Source organism: Montipora capricornis, chromosome 12 (assembly GCF_036669925.1).
Source record: "Montipora capricornis isolate CH-2021 chromosome 12, ASM3666992v2, whole genome shotgun sequence".
NCBI classification, from domain to species: Eukaryota; Metazoa; Cnidaria; class Anthozoa; order Scleractinia; family Acroporidae; genus Montipora; species Montipora capricornis.
In genome coordinates, this window is record NC_090894.1 from 41,053,445 (window position 1) to 41,073,444 (window position 20,000).

At 39.5% G+C, this 20,000-nt stretch overlaps 1 protein-coding gene across 6 annotated transcripts in view; it reads left to right on the forward strand.

Annotated features, from left to right (window-relative positions):
* LOC138027772 (short transient receptor potential channel 2-like) overlaps positions 1–20,000 on the forward strand; it is a 66,495-nt gene that overhangs the window by 21,031 nt on the left and 25,464 nt on the right. For 5 of the 6 annotated variants that reach the window (XM_068875381.1, XM_068875384.1, XM_068875382.1 and 2 more), the window contains 8 exons: positions 446–579; positions 1,262–1,465; positions 3,684–3,741; positions 5,430–5,727; positions 15,845–16,198; positions 18,030–18,056; positions 18,689–18,881; positions 19,122–19,280. In XM_068875381.1, the coding sequence (XP_068731482.1) occupies positions 446–579; positions 1,262–1,465; positions 3,684–3,741; positions 5,430–5,727; positions 15,845–16,198; positions 18,030–18,056; positions 18,689–18,881; positions 19,122–19,280 (1,427 nt within the window). The remainder of the gene's footprint in view (positions 1–445; positions 580–1,261; positions 1,466–3,683; positions 3,742–5,429; positions 5,728–15,844; positions 16,199–18,029; positions 18,057–18,688; positions 18,882–19,121; positions 19,281–20,000) is intronic. The other variant, XM_068875386.1, reaches the window with a different exon arrangement.

Sequence of the window (20,000 nt, forward strand, 5' to 3'; positions counted from 1 at the left end):
GTTGGTGTACTGATCAACAGCGAAAAAGTCTTTTGGCTCTATTATTGTGCAAAACCTTTTGGGCGATTTTCTGTTGTTTTGTACACCAACATGGCCGTCTTATCACGTGGATGCAAACCAGGAATAGTTGAGAGAAGTAATCCTCGCACTGAGCTGGACACAAGCAATTGTCTCTTGTCGACACCTGAAAAGAGAAAATTACTTTAATTGTCCACATAGGAGTGAGGATCATTTCTCCCTTTCTAATGGATTTCCCGTTGCCGTGGAACGCTGTTCGGTGACAACTAAGATAAAGAAAATTAGCAGGAGCATCGATGACTGTTTTGCCCGACAGCTACAAATATTACCAATAATAATGATAATTATATTAATCAATCAATTAATTATTACCATTGCTATTGTTATCATCATTGTTAAAAGACTTTTCTCCCTTTATTCTCTTCAGTGAAGACAAAAATGTCAGTGAAGACAAAAATGATGGAAAAAATAGATGGTGGCAATTTTGATGAAATCGAGAAGATAATTACACCAAGAAACTTCCAAAAGTGTGAGCCCAATTATTTAAGAGTGGCAATGGAGGTATGGATACCAATTTTGAGATGGCTCAAACCAGTTTCAACAATTCCAACAAACTGAACACCAACAGCTATGTTATGGTAGCATGTGAGACAACAGCCATTGCGTATCAAAAATGGGCCAAGAAGTGTGTCTTAATAGGTTACCGCAGCAGCAGAATAACCATGTAAAAAACCCCTATAGTTTTCTTCAAATGATCCTAAAAAAGAACTCTGTAATCCCCATTTTTGTTGCTGGAAAGGAAGTAGTGGGTTAATTTGAAGCGTCGTTATAATAACAATAATAATGATAACATAATCCATAATAATATGAATATTGATGAGATTAATAATCTATATCTGTATCGGATTTGCAGTTACCTTCAGGGAAGTTTTGTAATCGGTTACAACGACATCAATTTTTCTTTTTCTCTAGGAGTTTCACAGGAGTATCTAACTTAACTGTTTAACTCTAAACTTTGGATCTTTCTCCGTTCTCGGTTGCATTAACAGGTGTGACCAAGGCCGATTTGATACATATAAAAAGTCTCTTAAGAGATCTAGTTGCGATCTGTTTTGTAGTGAGCATTTTGTCTCTCGGGCATCGAGAAGGAAATTGCCGACTCTACCCTATCCTCGGATATCGCATTGCTATCACGCAAATATTTAAAATTCTGTTTAATCAGTATATTTCGCTTACTTTGCAGGTAATTTTCAGGCTACGCAAAAAGGGGAACAGTAAGGGGCCCGACTACGACAGGTTTAATCAACTAGCAGACTCTGTTGAAAAGTTTATCTACCATTTACTGGATCCAATGAAACCAGAGACCAAAAAAAAAGATCGAGAACAATTTGGAGAATTTATCCTAGATTACATAATGGGTGATGCTGTTGATTGTCAGCAAAAAAAGGTAGAAAAAGAATTTGACCATCCATGCAAAAAACATCCATCCATTCATCCATTCTTCCTTCTATTCATGGCCGTGGCCTTAACTTTATGACATAATTATCGCCATCTGCATTTCCACTATCACGTTAGCACCATCATTATCACCACTACTGTAATTGCCAAGACCCCTTCGGCATCACCAATATCTTCACTACCTCAACAATCCAATCAAAGACGTTCATTGTGGTTACAATCTCCTCCATCAACAACATTGTCTTCGTCTTTGTTGCCAAAGATTTCGTCATTGTTGAATTCAAATTGTCTTATTTGCTCTTGTGCCTTAATTACATTGAGGTCATAAAGGTCATATAGGTCATGGTAGATTCTATTATGAGCTACCATTTGAGCCTGGAGACTGAAGTAACCGAGGGGTTTTCGGGTCAGTTGAAGCATAGTTAACGCATGGACATGGTTATGAAACTGGACAAGTCCTTTTGTTTCATGTTTTTGTCTGTATTTTTGGCCTTGACGGTGCACGAAACTCACCTTCTTCGAGAAAATAACTAATGAAATCTTTCAATTAAATTATGTGCAACTAATCTGCGAAGCCGTGCGCAGCGGAAACAAAAGATTGTGCACTGTCACGGGATTGCGACAACATTGTTCGCGCTTTTGAGAGTTTTAAGGTTTCATGACCAGTCCCTCGGTTAACTATGGTTGCATGAGGACACAATCTTGGCAGATAGCCCTATCGTAAGAATTTATGCCCTGGCCATACGAGAGCGAGGGTTGATGAGAGTTGTAGAGAGTTGACGAGAGTTGACGAGAGTTGAAACTCTCGCTCTCGTTTGGCCAGGAACTCTCATCCACTCTGGCCTACTCTCGAGACTTCTCTTTGAATTTGAACCTGCTCAAATTTTTCATGAGAGTTGGGGATAGTCTTGCCGCGCCTGAGAGTTTGAGCGAGAGTTTTATAAGGTCAGCAGTTACTTCGGTCAGCGACGGATTCAGTGACAAAGGACAACACCAAGGCTGAATATACCGGCTGGCTAGTCGTCATATTTACGTCAGAAAGGGTTTTCCCAGGGTGTTTCCTAGGTTCTCTCTTTTGGCCAACTCGCGATCACTCTCATCGACTCTCATGAGCTCTTAAAGAATTTTACAACTCTCATAAGCTCTCACTCTAGTTTGGCCAGGGCTTTTCATTATCTAAAACCCACATCAAGTAATTTGCCCAAAACGTTGGTTCTGAAGAATTTATCAATGACAACTAGGAAATTTATTGTACTGTCTAATTTTAAGAGGACCCCTTTTTTCGCACTTGTATATTTAAGGTAAAGTCTGCTATGAGCCTAGAAGGCCCATCAGGCCGGCGCTTATCTCTGGTTACTGGAGTATTTCTACTACCCCCTGGGCTGGGTTGCTCGAAGCATGGGCTAGCACTAACCAGCGTTAAATCCCATGGAAACCTATAAGTTTTGATACCTCTTAACCAACGGTTAGCGCTAACCAGGCTTTCAGCAACCGGCCCCTGGATGGCATGCTAATCCATCGCAGGGTTACCCACAGCATTAAATTCGCCGGTACCCATTTATACACCTGGGTGGAGAGAGGCACCGTGAGAGTACAGTGTCTTGACCAAGAACACAACACAATGTCCCCGGCCACAGGACCCGAACCCGGACCACTCGATTCGGAGTCGAGCGCACTAACCATGCATGAGGCCACTGCGCCTCCCCATTTGTATACTTACCGTTAAGAAAAACGTGAAGCATTAGCAAACGGGTGTATTACAAATTCGAAAACGTAGTTAAGCCAGTCAATGATCCACACGTTAAAGCTGAGCCCTTTAAAATTAAATTTTAGAAAAAAAATGGAACCATTTAGTTATATATGTAAGGACAAATCCCATTATTATTTAGAAATGGAATGCAGGAAAACTTTTTTCCGTCTGTAACGGCAAAGAGAAGGGCATAGACCATTTTGACACTTCTAATTAATTCTCGTAATTTGGCTGACTCATTAGCACTTCGACGATAAAAATTTCGTCCTACCCTAACCCTAACACTCACCGATTTCCAAATTCGGGTCCTCCTGGCCAATCGGATTTCAATTTTAAGAGACCAGAATAAGCAAGCTAACCCTTTGGGCAACTGTGTTTGGTTTCTTACTGTTAACTTTGTCTTTTACGTTCATGCTATAATCACGTATGATAATTATCACTTTTGTTGTTGACGCAGTTCTTCACTCATCCAGTCGTACACGAAGAGATGCAGCGAAAGTGGTACGGTCGAAAAGGTATCTGAATGCAGGTGTAAATGTCACGTATGACAAGGACATAAATGTGAAGAAAAAAACCGACAAGTTTTAAATTATAACTAATAGTTTATTTAACTGATTCACCGCGGATCTTTACTGAGATTTTCATAATTCTACGGAATCTTACCTTGAAGCGCTAAGCACCAAACTGCATTTCGGCTTCCATCAATCAAATTCCCGAACATAGCTGGGAAGATCGACTCCACCTCCGGAAAGTGAATTGGAGTTTTTATTTAGTTCACATTTCGAACAACATTATGATACGTTTTTAGAAACCCTTCAATAAAAAGATTCGTATGCAGATTCCATCGCTTTCCATCGGCGTCGAATGTACCGTGGGAACCAATTATAAACAATTATTGGATGAGGTTTTTGTGATATGCGGAATAATCAAGGTCTCGGTTAGGGTTATCAACCTCAGCCGGAATAATCAAGGTCGAGGTAAGTGTTTTCGCTGTTTCCCAGAATTAACTGTAGGCTTTTACCCAATGAGAAGACAGATGGTGACTACAATGTGTAATAATGCTAATTGGTGAGTTATGCCACGCATCGTCATTGATTCCGTCATCTGTGGTTGGTGTCGGAAGTTTGATTGATGGAAGCTAAATCGCAGTTTGGCTGTTGTCGCTTGAAGATGAATTCCGCAAAATTATGAAAATCGCAGTAATCCATTTGCGTCCATTCATGGCTTCATTTCATACAAGAGAAGATCTACTCCTCGAAAGATTTGGGATTTTAATCAAACTGAAGACGACGGCTTCGGCAACGACATAGCCACAAAACTAGAATGTTATTGGTTAAAAATGGAGAAATAATCGTGCTGCACGTGCAGCACGAATTCTCATGCATTTCTTTGCCTTACTTCCCAAAAGAACAACGTGAACTTAACAAATTTTAGGTTTGGAGACAACGCGAGCATACACCAGTGAACCATTTATTTGCTATCTGTACTTTGAAAACCGTTCTTAGCCATCCAGTTACAGGATCATTTGCCCGTATTGTACTAGGTGAACAAGACAGAATAATCGCGAAATACTTGCGATAGCGCTAAGGTATATTTTGGAATGACGTTCTCGTTGCTGTAGCCATCGTCTTTGCTTAAACTCCCGAAGGAAATAATTTCTGTAATCAAATTCTTTATGGAATTTCCCAAAATGAAGAACGGTTTGTTTCAGGAAAAAAAGAATTTTGGAATCGATTTTTTTCATTTTCAAAATTTCCTGGCTCCGCCCTTTTGAATAATTGTGGCGTGTTAGGGTTACCCCATTATTCCGACGAAATATAATAAAGCAATAAAGCAATTCGGGTAATTCGCTACGTTGTCAGATGCCTTTTGTAATAGCAGATGTGGTGATCTTTATTTCGTCTAGGTCATAAATTAAATAAAACATGAAAGTTGCCAAATTGACGGAGCTGACTTAAAACCTATCTAGAATATGCGATCATGTATCAGGATCGAGGCTATAAATCATATAATGCTCTTTAAACTACCTAAATCCTCAGAAGTTCTTGTATTATCACAAACGGAATTCCGCATCTTCGGTCCTAAACAGTTCCTAAGTAGTTAATTTTATGGGTTTCACCTTATATTGTAATCCATATTGCTATAAATATAAGCCCAGATGTTAAAGAAATAACAGTGCGATTTAATTGTTTTCATTTCGCAGGGGACGAAATTGAGAAAACTGTAGAACGTTTTAAATATCTGGAAGTTCCATTCTGGAAGTTTGTTTTTGACACAATAAGCTACATCACTCTCGTTTTCCTACACTTGGCAATTTGCGTATCTCCATCAACCTTAGATTTCAGTGTAGTTGAATGGTTAGTACTTGCTTTCTTCTTGGGTCGTGCATTGGCTGAGAGCAAACAATTAGCAGCAAAAAGACGAAGACACAAAGTTAGCGATGGACGACATCATGCGACATCATGCAACAGCGTATGCAAGCCACTTGAAATTTACTTAAGGTAAGACCACAAACTGAAACAGGGCGAGCTATATCGGGGGAATCTTGCCCCGACTGAGTTGAACCACCTTGTTCCTTCATATTTCTCGGATATAACAAACGTCAGTGTATTATCGGTGTGGCCATGTTAATAACACTTTTTGTTTTAAACACGAAGACACACTATAAAAGGCGTGGTGCCTTAGGCACATGCAAATGATTTATCAATCAACCGTGGACGCAACCGAGAGCTCTGTGATAATTTGTGCAATAAAAAAGCCCCTTACGGCAATGTGTCCGTAATATGTCATAAAATGTTATATGTCGTTCTTTTTTTAAATCCCCAGTCCTTTTTTTTGCGCCAGAAATATATTTTCGGGTTCCGTCTCTGTTGCTGTTTGCTGATCATCATCTTGAATAATTAATCGAATTCGAACAAAAGCAGTGCGTGAAGCGCCCCCTTTTATAGTGCGTTTTCATTTTAAATCAGCGTATTTTCCCTTTATACAATTAGTTCTGAATGTGCTTTGTCCAGTGCTGCAATTCACGCAGAAGTTTGCAATTTCATGCTAATTCATCACTACTATGATGTTCTGCGTGAAAGCAGAATACTGTGGAACGCACGTTCCAGGTAACGCCTAGTTTTAATCCTGTAGTTTATTTGGCAAATTACATTGCAGCCAATTGGATTGATTGTAGTAAAATTGTAATCTAAAAGTGTATAACAAGAAGAACATACGTATCTTATTGAATGGCTTAACATACTATACGCGTGGATATTTTGCGAGTTGCACTGTATTTTTGCGAGTCCGAATCTTAGGCTTCTTTTGTGCTTAGCAACCTCTCGCATTCAACTATTCATTGCACTCGCGGGGATTTTGCCTCTGGGCATCATTGTAGCTTGCACTTATATAGAGTTACAGTGATGTAGTATTGCATATCTGGTGTACCAGAAAAAATCTCGATTTGCCAGAACTAGGCGCGCACGGAATAAATGGATAATGATGACGTTTTCTCACCAAATGCCCGCAAGTAATTCTTGGGTAATGATGACGTCGTGCGGAAAACAGCTGAGAGCGTAGCACATGGAAACGTAACGTCACAATCAAGGATTTAATTTTCGTTTACGGGGTTCAACATTATTGTTGAGAATATTTTGTCATCTGTCACGGAAAGTCACAGTTACACGTCGTGCAATCCAGCGTTGGAGCAGCTATCCGAAAAGTAAGAGAAAGCTTTTGTCTGCCTTTTTCTTAATTCTGTTTTTTCACAAAGGGGTCGTAAAGTGACTAAATTATCTCATGACAAGGATAATCCTTTGGTTTGATTAAGAGTCCCAGGACGATTTCATTTGGGAAACGATTTGTCAATTGACAAACCTTCGAGAAACGATTTGTCAGACACAAATTACTGTTGAGAAATTGAAAGACTCAGTGTACAACCAGCAGGTGCTGTTAGAAAACGATTGAAGAAAAACATTAGTGATTCTTAAAGTATTTACAAGGCAAACGATCGTTGTTGATCCAAACATTAACATTTAAAAGCTCGTAACAGTATTCTGTCCTGAAGAGGTTGTTTGGAAATAGGGACCTTAAGCATGCTCGACGATTACGAGAACGACTACGACAAAATGACGTAGACGTGTCAAAGAGACTGGAGCGAGAATGTTGTTGGCGGGAAAAATAAGACTTAAGCATCCTGGCCGAAGACGACAACGACATCTTCATAAATGTTTTCTTTGGAGAGTTCTTGTTTACCCTATGGTTCCATTTGATGCTCCATGATCTGACTGACCTTGGATCATTGATCTGTATCATACCAAAGAAATGCTGCCTAAAATGTCAATGGGTGCCGACTATGCAGCCAATCAACAAAAAAGTCAATAAATTACATTTACAAACAACTAAAAGTATAAATCTTTAATTTCACAGCGAAAATTTATGATAAGTTGAAAGCATTTACAGATTTAGAAAAGAGAAAAGGAAATTTCGGACTATAGGAATTCCACAACAGAAAGGAATTCATTGACTTAATAAAAACTGAGGACTCACTGAGCTGTGCGATAACTACATTCTGCTGCAGATATAGACGTACCGTTTCCAAAATAGTTTCTTTTAATAGTCTGTGGCTTAACTATTAAAAGTCCGATAGAACATATGACTGTGAGTAAACGAAATCATTCACTAAAAGAGCAATAAGAAAATCACCGACTAAACTATGCAATTTCACCAAGGAGACAAGTAACAAAAGCTTGATTTACTCACTGAGGTTTTCCCGCTCCTTCGGCTGCCATCACCTCTTCAGAAGTAGAAACAAAAAAGCTTGTATCTAATGATAATTTCAACTCAAAGCGCTTAAATTCACACATTTGCTTCTACGAATATTTATTGATACATTTAGCAATTAAATGCTTTGGAATAATACTCTATTTGGCTATAAATTCAAAGGAAAAACTTACGTTCTCACAACAACGACTTCGCTGCACTTTTCTCGTCGTCGACGAAAGCACGAGGACGAAAACAAACTTACAAGCATGCGCAGTTTATCCTTAATCGAAAATTTCACTTCCGGTCGTCCACGTTCTCGTAATCGTGAAAAACCAATGTTGAACACGACTTTGGATTAAAGAAAAAGGCCACAAGCTATTATCATATTTTTGCTGGATTTTTGAGACAGACACTTTCAGTTCTTTGAAAATGTTAGTAAACTTTTGAGTAAATTATCGCAACATAGGAAACTTGTAAACATGCAAAACCATGTCACGGGTAGCTGCATTGTTTGGGATACTCTCAACATTTCCGAATTCTAATTTTGTTACCAGAAGAGTGTTCCCCAAAAAATTTTCACTCGCTGCACCTGTCTTTAGTAATACCGTGACACAGTTTCAGTTCCTTCATCCGGTCAGATTTTAACACTTCCTGTTTAGTTTCTAACTATTCATTTGGTCATTCAATCCTATAACTGCGATTATATAATCCAGACCAAGGACGTCTAAGTAAAGCATGACATTAAATCATGCATACAACATTAAACACGTAATGACTGGTCCCTCGGGAAACAGTTAATTTTTTTCCCTCGAATCTCAATGTTTCGGCCAGAGAACATCTAAATCTACATGTCCCAGCACTCGGCAAAGTCCTTTTGACTCATGGCTGTTTTTGCTTTGGTGGCCTCATACACCACAAGCCTTTTTAGAGACATTACGCCAATCCGGCCACTTTTGCTGGAAAGAACATACTCACTCACAGAGGACAGCCACAACACCGGGAACTTCATCCTCTTCTCTTCTCGAATTGTGTTCTTTAACGTCCCACAGAGAACTTATAAACATGGAAGATATTTGTGAGACGGGGCCTACGGTTTATAGTCCTTATCCTAGAGAAACATTGAGATTCTCGGGAAAAAATTAACTGTTTCCCGAGGGACCAGTCATTATCCCCGCAACCAAGCCCACAGCAGTCATATGATGTCAGAAAGTCTGGTGTGGCATGTAGAAAGGGATGTTTCTCATTGATGAAGAGACCACATCGGGTAAGTGTAAAGTTACAATGGGTTTTTTTCATTTCATTTTCATATGCACGAATAGCATCATCCTCATGTTTGCACCCATGTCGTGTAGCTTTAGTGTTCACCTTATAAACATTTGGGTAACAAATAGTTTTTATCAGTGCCTGAGGGGGTTGTGAAAAGTTACTGCAAAAAGCAGCCCCACTGGCAGAGGCGCCAATTCTCCCGGCACGATGACGAAATAATCCTGAGGTCTTTGCCTGAGCCCTTGTGTCTTTCTCTACCAGCTCAGTGTTTTCTCGTGAAATATCCAGCTTAACTTCTGCACATTTTTGCAATAGTTCATGATAATCCAGATCAAGATTCTCTGTCTCGAACAGGTTAGAAACAACTGGGACAGTCCTACTTTTAGCTATGAAATGATCAGCATATTTGGCAGTTAAACTCTGAGTTACTGGCTTTAATTTGCAGTTATTTAATTTCTCAAAGAGAGACGTCATCTCCGCTTGTGATGGGGAAAGAACGTTGGGGCGTCCCGTTTCTGCTTGACCCTGCTGATGTGAAAACACACCTTCGATGTTACTCTCAGTCAAACAATCGATTTTTGCATCTAGGTTTTCCTTCAGCTTTTTCGCCGAAGAAAAGTCAATATTTCGAACCCTAGCATAGGGCACCTCATTCACGAAAGTGGGTAGAAGCCATGTAAACTTTACTTGTGTGCAAGCTAATTGATTCGTCTCCAAGGTTCAATGTAAAATAAAACACTGGCGATGTGAGAACATGACTCAGCGAGCCCAGCTTTGCAGCCTAAACAGTGAATGGACAGAATGGTTCCATCACTGTCGGCGATTATCCAAATGTTCACCAGCGGGTCATTCATTCGTTGAGAGTGCCGCACTTTTGCGACCACCACATGCTTATTGGAAATCTTGCACCCTCTTACAGAAGTTACGAACCCAGAAACCATCTGATTAAACGCTTCCAAGCTCTTGTAGGCTTTTAATTGCTTGTCTCCAAGACGAGATATCCAGCAAATCAGCTGATTCTATTTGGGGGCAAACACTCGGGATCAAACTGCTCACTAGGAATACTGACAGGGTCAACTCCTACGACTGATATATTTTCGAGTTATCGTCTCTTTACTTGCTTGTCTAAAGCTTTAGCGTACTCTGACAACACAGGAATATTAAACAAAAGGGTCTTCAAGTTCTCTTCAGCTTTATCTTCCGCTAAATCCATGATAGAAGCGAAAAATTCCACAAAAACCAAGAGAGGTCGATAAAGATGACTTACGATTACCATAAATTTCGCGGACCGAGGGACACAACTATGGCGGATGCCCATATTTGGAGAGGGTTGTGACTTCAAGTGAAAACCGGCAATAGCGCAAAAAAAGTGCAATGGCAATGGCAACATTTGCGGGTAACAGTGCACTGTTACCCCCTGACGTCATAGATTTTGCAATATTGCCCGCTCAGAGATTTCTGGCAACAGTGGTTATTAACGTTACTCAAGACTTTATCCCTTGCAGTATCTAACAATGGCCACGTTGCGGTAAAAGACTAAAAGACTTCATCCCTTGCAATATGTTACATTTTACAAAAAGGTGGCCACATTGAAGTAAAAGTTGACCCTGCGTTTCCTTTAGTTTCTGTTTCAACTTGTACACCATAGTGTCCGCCATGATCAAACCGTCTACTCACACTGTCCTTTTCATATTCGGTACTGATTTGTTTTCTCCACGCTTCAACATCAATTGCTCCGTTTATAAACGGCCATTCCTTTACGTGGGCGCTGAACACACTGAATTCTGCGAACAACTGGGGGCAGCTGTAATGTCATTACTAGTTGACACTAGACGAAAACAACGCAAACGAAATCATTCAAATTTTCTTATTTGATTGGATAAAATGAAATGACGAGTGGCAAGTGATGACAACCTCAATTCTTGGGCTTTGCATTGTGCTGACAACAATTTCTTTTATTGAAAGGCGAACTAACGATTGAAAACACCAGACGCCTTGTGGAGACAGAGCTTTTCTTGCCTTTGAGAACTCTGTCCTTAAGTGTATTGTATTGTTTCCCTTTTTTTCTTAATAAATGGTCTAAACTTTGTAACGTTGACGTATGGTACCTTTTTAAGAGTTCTCGTCTCGTTTACAGATTTTGCCCATCAGAAAAACAAGTCCAGGTCACTGGAGTCTTTTTCTTAGTTTTCATTTTTCTTTTCGGAAATAAAATTGTTGACGTCTTAGTCGTTCAGCTGTCTGCTTCTTCAGTTCTGTTTGTACTGTTTCCTCAGGGTTTCTGTCTGTTCAGTTTAAAATTTCTTGTGGTTAACAGGTCATTGTTTAAAATTTTAAGCGTAAAAGACGTAAACAATTAAAAGTTGGGTTCGTCAAGTCCCACCATTTTGTTGCTTTGATTCCCGTTCCGTCCTTATTTGCTCTCTTCTAAACTGGTCAAACCGGGACACTACAGTAAATTAGATCGTAGCAGCATGTTTATTTTAATTTTTGTTTATTCACTTTATCCTTGTTCAGTATTGGGCTGAAGACAACATACTCATTAAGGAACATTATTATAATTATCATCATCATCATTATTATTATTCCCACAGTTATTGCTGGTATGGGAGCTGGTTCTTTCGTTGGCACCGGGCAACAACAAGTTGCTTTGGAAAGCCACGAAACACCCCCTGTTTGTTTTCTTTTCTTCTCTACATCTCCAGCACCTTCTTAAGAATTCTTGCCGACCTTAAAATGCTCTTCTCTGGATCAGTTCAACTAGAACGCCTACCTCAATGCTTCTCATGTTGTCGTTCAATCTCAGTGGTAAAGATCCCAGTGCTCCCACTACCTCTGGAACAACCATTGTCCTCACTCCCCACATTTTTCCCGGCCACTTCTCTCTTAAGATCTTGGTCCTTTACCACTTTTTCATCTTCCTTCTCTCTTATTATTATTACTATTATTATTATGGGAGCAGTTTATTGAACATTATGCCAGGAGAATAAAGTCTCGTGGGGAGCTCAGCAAAACCCATGAGACTACAAATTGTTACACTTCTAAAAGTTATAAAAACCAATTTGCAAGTATTGGAAAATTATTTACATTGTGGTACTAGAATGACTAATGCATGTCGCAATTTACAATTTATATTACAAATAAAATTATATACATAACAACAGCTGAATTGCAATCTGTGAATAAGAGTTATGTAGAACTTATAAAATAAATACTTTGTATAAATTAATTGAACTTTTGGTAGATCCCACAATGCCTGGACATCCTCCGAGGCGTATTCTGGTTTAGGCTTGATTGGTGAATGCCACGCAGGAAGACTTTCGACCAGTTGTAACTCTCGTAGCAGCTAAAAACATAACACTTTCAGCACATTGTTGTGTCTTGGCAAATACTTGGTGGTGAGCATCCCGATAACACGCGAGCTACGCTTTTTGGTGGCTTGTTACACATACGACAGGACACGTCACTTGACTGTGACATCTTCATCTTCTTAACTTGCTGTAATAACTTCGTTGGTAGGAGCTGTTCGTATAATTCATACCTACCGGCCACAACATACGATGGGCATGACGTCCGTTCGCCTAGCCATGAGAAGCAGTTCTTAGTGCTCATGCTATCATCATTCCATCTGGCTGTATATATGTATGTAGCTTTCCCTGCCATGCTTTAACACGTTCTGTCTCAGCAGTCACTTTGCCTTTGTCGCAGCACCTCCTCTCCATCAGCTTCACATACCTTTGGTTCCGGGTAGGCAAGCCTCAGCGTCAGTCCAAGTTCTTCACTATACCTCAGGGCCTCTGTAATCAGTGACTGATATCCCAAAACAGCAGAACGTTCTTCAAACTCTCTCACCATTATCATGCAAGGGTCACTGCTTGAGAACAATTTCATTGCTGCCTTAATCTTCGTGACCTTGTACTCTCCCTCTACTGACTGCAGGCCACGTCAACCTTTCTTTCTCGACACGTACAATAGGGCGGTCGATGACGCTGGGTGTTTTCTTCCTTTTGTTACAATGATTTTCCGCGCTTCCCGATCAATCCTTCTTAATTCTGTCAGGAGCCAATGCTGCGTCCACATGGGGTACTTAAGGATCGCTAGTGCACACTGATCAGAGGCAACCTCACGATGGGCATCTGATAGCGGAATGGACCAAATGAGTGACAAACGTTGTAGATATGTCTTTCCAGCACACTCCAGCGTTCTCTTCTCTTCCTGACGTACATTCTCGAGAATTCCAAGGAAATTGTACTGTGAATCTTTTTCCATGGGTTGTACCACCACTGTATCGCTGACTTTTTTTTCCAGGGATCTCTTGTTTTACCTCACCTCGTTTCACGTGGATTACATTGCACCTCTAGGGTTTAGCTGTAAAGCAATATCATTCATGCAACTGTTGGTGTTGTTCAGTACGCAGCTGAGTTTACTTTCAGATTGGGCATTGACGTTTAAGTGATCAATTTACAGTACATTCGTTGGTGGTTTCGACATCTTGTGCCCCTCTGTCGCTGCAATTTCCACGCCAAAAGATTTGAGCACAGCGAGAACAATCTGGGACACAAGGCATCCCCTTGTGGTAACCCTCTTTCGAAACAAATGGTGTTAGATGTTTCGTTGCCATTCTTTGTTTGTGTGGTAACTCTAGTATTCCAACATCAGCACAAGTTCTTAATAGTGGCAATCAACCAGTTTGGAAATCAATGTACTTCCAGTACTTCAACCAGGTACCGATGATCAACCGTATCATAAGCCTTTCTAACGTCGATCCAAGCTGCGCTTAGATTTCTCTTTATTATTATTATTATTATTATTATTATTATTATTATTATTATTATTATTATTATTATCTCTTTTATCATAGTCTTTGCTGGTGTTCTTTTTGTGCGTCAGCCGGGCGCAAACCATGCACCTGGGGCATCAGTCACTCAAGTCAATCATTCTGTTTAGACACTAAGCACCTTTCTGAGGATTCGCGCATCCCAGCATGCAGATCTTTTGAATTTCTGTCAGAGTAGCTGTATCTGATACTTTCTTGATGTTTTCTACCACCCCCTTCTTTACCGTACCAAGCGCACCAACAACCACATTGATCACTACTGTTTTCACATGCCACATTCTCTGTATTTCTAGTTCTAGGTCTTTGTACTTGCTTTTCTTTTCGATTTCCTTCAGTGCGATGTTTTTATCTGATGGAACAGTGATATCAATCAGTTTGCAGGTGGAATTCACTGAATCTTTAATGACAATGTCTGGTCTGTTCGCTGTTATAGTTCTCTCAGTATTGACTGGCATGTACCACACGATGGTGATGTTGTTTTCTTTTTTGTGCTTCACAGTCTCTGGCTCGTGTTAGTACCATTTGTCCATAATCTCCATATCATGACCTTTACAAATGCTCCAATGGAGATATGCTGCAGCTTTATTGTGCGTGGAGATGTATTCTCTTTTAGCTAATACGTCACATCCAGATACAAGATGGTCCACTGTCTCTTCATGTCGTGAACGCATTCTGCATTTGCTCTCCACATTCTGGCCACATATTACTTTCTGGTAGTTTCTGGTGTTTATTGACTGGTCTTGAGCTGCGACAAGTCATCCCTCTGTTTCTCCTTTCAGATTACTTGAGAACCATTTATTATTATTATTATTATTATTATTATTAGTAGTATTATTTTTAATTATTATTATCATTATCATTCTTCTTCTTCTTCGTCTTCTTCTTCTTCTTCTTCTTATTATTATTATTATAATTATTAATATTTGAAATTTTACCATCCATCCAGCTAAGGCCAGGTAAGGTCATTACGAGCACCTTTCATGATATAAGCTAATGAAATGAAAACGCTACTCTGAGAAAGTTCTTTCTGTCAGGTTGTCAAAGTGTTAGTTAAAACAATACTTCCTTCTCAGGCCAGACGATCAAACTTATCCGCATGTTTTTTTTCTTACTGAAGCCATTTTTTTCTACGTCCTCGTTAAATTAGTTATTGCCCTTGTCGTTGCAGGTAGTATGTACAAATTTGGAGAACTGTCTTGTGGTAGTCCCTCAAACTGTTTTAATAATAAGGGACCTTTAGACCGGAGCACTGAGCATGCGCATAAGGTTTGGAGACCGACATTTTTCGAAGTGCGCGTGCTCAGAACGGAAAACTCGTCCTCCGACCTAAAGGTCCCTAATGTCTTACAAACTACACTCAGAATGTGTGGTAAATTGAGTCTTTTTAAAATTTGTTTTTGGTTTAACCTACATTGGGTGATTAACTTTTATAGGTAATTTTGCTTAATAGGCCAGTTTCGTATTCTCACTGTTAGACTGGATCTAGCATGAAATAGAGGCTAATGCGGGGCAGATAATTTTCATGTGAAAAAGAATCGCCCTCATCAGCCTCCTTTTCATGCTCGATCCAAGCCAACCGTTAGGATACGAAACTGGCCTATTGGTGGAAGGGTCGTCAACTGTCAAGAGCCCATAACAAACATTAAAATATTATAAGAAAAATAGCCGTGTCGACTCCTGTGCTGCCGTGGCTACCATAATCTTGACATATGAATCCTTCCAATTGAATTCCTACAAAGGTACTAAAGTATTTTTTCCCCAAATTTTAGTGACGTCTGGCATAAGATAGACTTCCTCGTGCTCCTCGTGTATTTTGCAATACTCATACTAAGGGTGTATGCCATCGTGTTCTCGGGACAAGTAAGGAATAACCGCGCTCTTGTTTTCGCCAACTATCTTTATGGCATCAACGTCCTTGGCCTCTCGTACAGAGCTTTTGGTCACGTAATGCAGCAATTTAAGGGAGTTGGAACCATTCAAATAGCCTTGATTAACATCCTGGGCGACATTCGCGTTGTGCTTGCGCATTTTGCTCTCGCCATCTTGGCTTTTTCCTTTGCAATAACAAAAGTATACGTCGCCAAGAAATCCTTTACTGAAGACACCAACAATGGAACTGGCGGGTAAGTGAAATGCATTTTCGACTTACTCCTTACAATGTCACATGCATTGTATAACTTGCTCCCTCCCAAACGTTATAGGGTCCTTAGAGAAAGGGGTCATGACTTTATGCTTCCTAAAGTGAAAACTGATCGCTTCAAAGGGGCCTTTGTAAATAGATGTCTTTTAAAATTTATTTCTTAATATTCTCCATTATTGTTACACATTTGAGCTTAGCTTTGTCATTGATTGTAAAGCCACACGCATGTTGTGACTGATTTCTTAAAAAAGACTTCTACTACTACTACTACTGCTACTACCACCACCACCACCACCACCACCACCACCACCACCACCACTACTACTACTACTACTACTACTACTACTACTACTACTACTACTACTACTACTACTACTACTATGACTAAGGACTTTTCGTGGTTTGAGCCCCAAGTTACTTGTGACCTGAAATGTTAGGGAAAGCACTGGTGGGTGGGTTATGTCAAACATCGTAATATCGAATCAAGTTAATGGCTTGTTAACTTTCAAGGCCCAGTTGTTCAAAGCCGGATTGAGCTAATGCTGGATTGCGGGAAACTTGAATTGCGGTCTATTTTCTGATCATAAAAAGTTTCGAAAAGATTTTATCCTCCAACAAAATTAAGGTTAAGGCGTTTTTGACGGGAAAACATTCAAGCCTGTGTTTGTATTTAACCGCGGATTTGTGCTAATCAGCTTTTGAATAACTGGGCCGATGTGTTTACAACTTGCAGAATATTTATGCTTAGCTAAAAGAGCTGTCGGGAATTGAATCTAACAATTTGTATCACACGCATCACATGAATAGTTGTATATAACGCAATGATATAATTATGAAGAGGAGGTTTGCTTGTCTACCGAACTGAGACTTGGAATCACAAGGTGAAGTTTGGACATTTTGGAGAGATCTAATCGAAACAATTTTGCTACATCCATTATCGCGTCATTCAGTTCGAGGTGTGGCAGTCGCTGACCCCTTCATTCGCTTCGGTTACAAGCCATTAGGTGTAGCTAATATGATCGCTATTCACTTCGAAGTGTACCAGTAAGTAAACTGACCAAGATCCACTCATACGGCACTGTCATCTGTTTTTACAGCTCATTTCATTTACCGATATTTTTAATTGGACACCGGCCATGAAGATCTTCCTGTTAATTAATTACCTTTCACCACCTTCCCCGCTCATGATTAAATATTAACTACTCACAAAACTTAAAAATCTAAAGGAAAAAAAACTATAACTATAATCCTGCCTTAAACGTACGGACCTTTTTTGGCCAGGTTGCCAAACTTTTATGTGATGATTCAGGAAAGAAATCCAAGAAAACCAATTTGGTTTGAATCTCCCAAACGAACAGTAACCGAAGCGTTTCTATTGATGGTTTGTGAAAGGACATTCAAGCTCAGAATATCTTCTTATAGTTAATTTCGTAACCCGGCAATGTAAAAGCTCTAGTTTTCCTTACTCTTTGGAAGTCAGTTTCTTTTGTTTTAAACAGGGCAATAAAGTTGTGTACGATATATGGAGCGCTTTTCCATTAAGTGTCGTAAAACAAATACCAAAGTTCTTACTTCGACCAGTCACAGAAGGTGCAAACAGTAAAATGAACTAACCCGAATTCGTAGTAATTCCGTGTAACTTGCTGAAAGAGCCTGAAAAATCGCGCTTGCAAGTTGCGATTGGTCATGGTTTTCGTTTTCATTGGCTGATAAACTGGCGCGAGATTTCTAAACCAATCACTGCGCGGTTTCGGTAACTCATTATTTGGTCAGCAAGACTTACGGACTACATTGTATTGTTTTCTTGGTTTCAGTGCATGCGAAGAATCTGGAATTTCTTGGTAAGTCTTTAGCAACAGAACTCCTTTAATTAAGCCGCTTTGAAACATGTCTCCTTTGAATAATTATGTGGATGTAACCAATTGCCGGCATGGAGATTTAAAACACGTTTGTAAGCTTCTACAAGGTCTCCATGGTGACGTTATCTTTCGACATGGAGATATATCTCTAAGCCTGACAAATTATGCAGTGGCTTCCTCAGCCCACTCTTTCGTTTGTTAGTAACCTTTGCTTGATGTGAATAAAAACAAAAACTTTAAGGTTCTTTACAGACTTATAACATGGGTGACAAATTACTCCTTAATTTTGGCGCAAAATTACAGCGTTAATTTCTAATTTCACATGTGAAATTACATTGTTGCTATGGCAACTTTTCATATAGTGCTAAAATGGCGTCCAGGTTTGAAAATTAAGGAGTAATTTGTCACCCATGTTATTAATAGCTACTCAAATGGTATACCCGTGAAATCAGAGAATAATTTCACTTGCGTTTTGTCCAAAATCAAATAATTTCCCTCGCCTTAAGGCGAGGGAAATTATTTGAATTTGGACAAAACGCGCGAGAAATTATTCTCTAATTTCACGTGTCACCATTTGATTACCCATACTAATTTAATGCACTCTCCATTTACAGTTGGTGGGCCATGTGCATTCACCTTTCATTTTTGATTGTTGGCTTATCAAAATTCAATCCTGTGGAGATGTCTATGAATACACCTTCAGAAGTTGTTGCTCTGCTGCAATACGCTGCCTTTCTCGTTCTGGCAATAATTTTTCTCAAAAGTTTGATGGTATCCGTGCTCTGTCAGACGTATCAACAAATAAAGGTAACTATTGATCGATGAGAGCGCACTAAATCTGTGTTGTCTCAAGAAACGCCCGGTCGGGAAAAGAAAAACCCCTTGATTTTGTTTATTTGCAACTGTCATGCCAGTGTCAATTAATGTGGTCGATTCCTGTATTGCAAGAAGTTAAAAAAGAATCATATTCCCCTCCAGGTTTTCTTTATAATGTCTTCTTAACATATAATTACTGCAAATTAGTTTATATTTTGTTTCTCTATATAGGAAAACTCGTCAAAGGAGTGGGCATATAAAAAAGCAATCACAATTGAGGCATACAGCGTCTATGACCCGATACCGGTGCCCTTCAATATTATTTACAGTGTTGGAAAGTGTTTTTATGACGTAATAAGAGCAAAAAAAGAAGACCCTCCGAGCAAAGAGGTAAGGTTTACTTAAAGTTATACTTGAAATCATTATCTGTATGTATTTCAGATAAGCAGGCATTTGTGGGGAGAAATATCCTACTACGAAAATATTTGAAAATGACCGCGTGTATGGCCCTGATGTTTGTGATTATGTAATTTATCCCTCTTGTACGTTTATTTTTCCATTAAAAGGTGATGGAAGAGTAGCAAAATACTTGCGACAGCGCAAACTATGTTAATTTCACAAGTGAAAATAAGTTTCCGCTGACGTTGCTGTTGTCACTTGGGGATTTCTGACGCCCAATTGAATTAAACGTCAAATTCGTTAGACGTCTAGCTCAGAGATCTAATTCAAACGGTATTACGGGTATCGAACAATTTATGACAATTCGAAGCATTCCTTTTGCCGTTAGCCTCCAAACCAAATCTAAATTACTTCTTCTCTTTACTTAACAAAGATGTTTCCTGTAAATACACCCACCAGTTTATAGTTATCTCTTCCCGCATACCATCCATCGGGTAGGGACAGTCTCTAGTCAGTTATGACATGGTAGGCGAAGCGTGGGTGATTTGCCTTTTACTAGGGTTCGAGGATCTGAGGACCACCATACGAGTCTTTTAGTGCTTAAAAACTTAATAACAGCAATAAACAAAATAGTTCATTTGTACCAAAAATAATTCCATATGCAGACAATTTGAAGTGTTCGAGGCAGCGCCTTGATGTTATGCGGAGTAT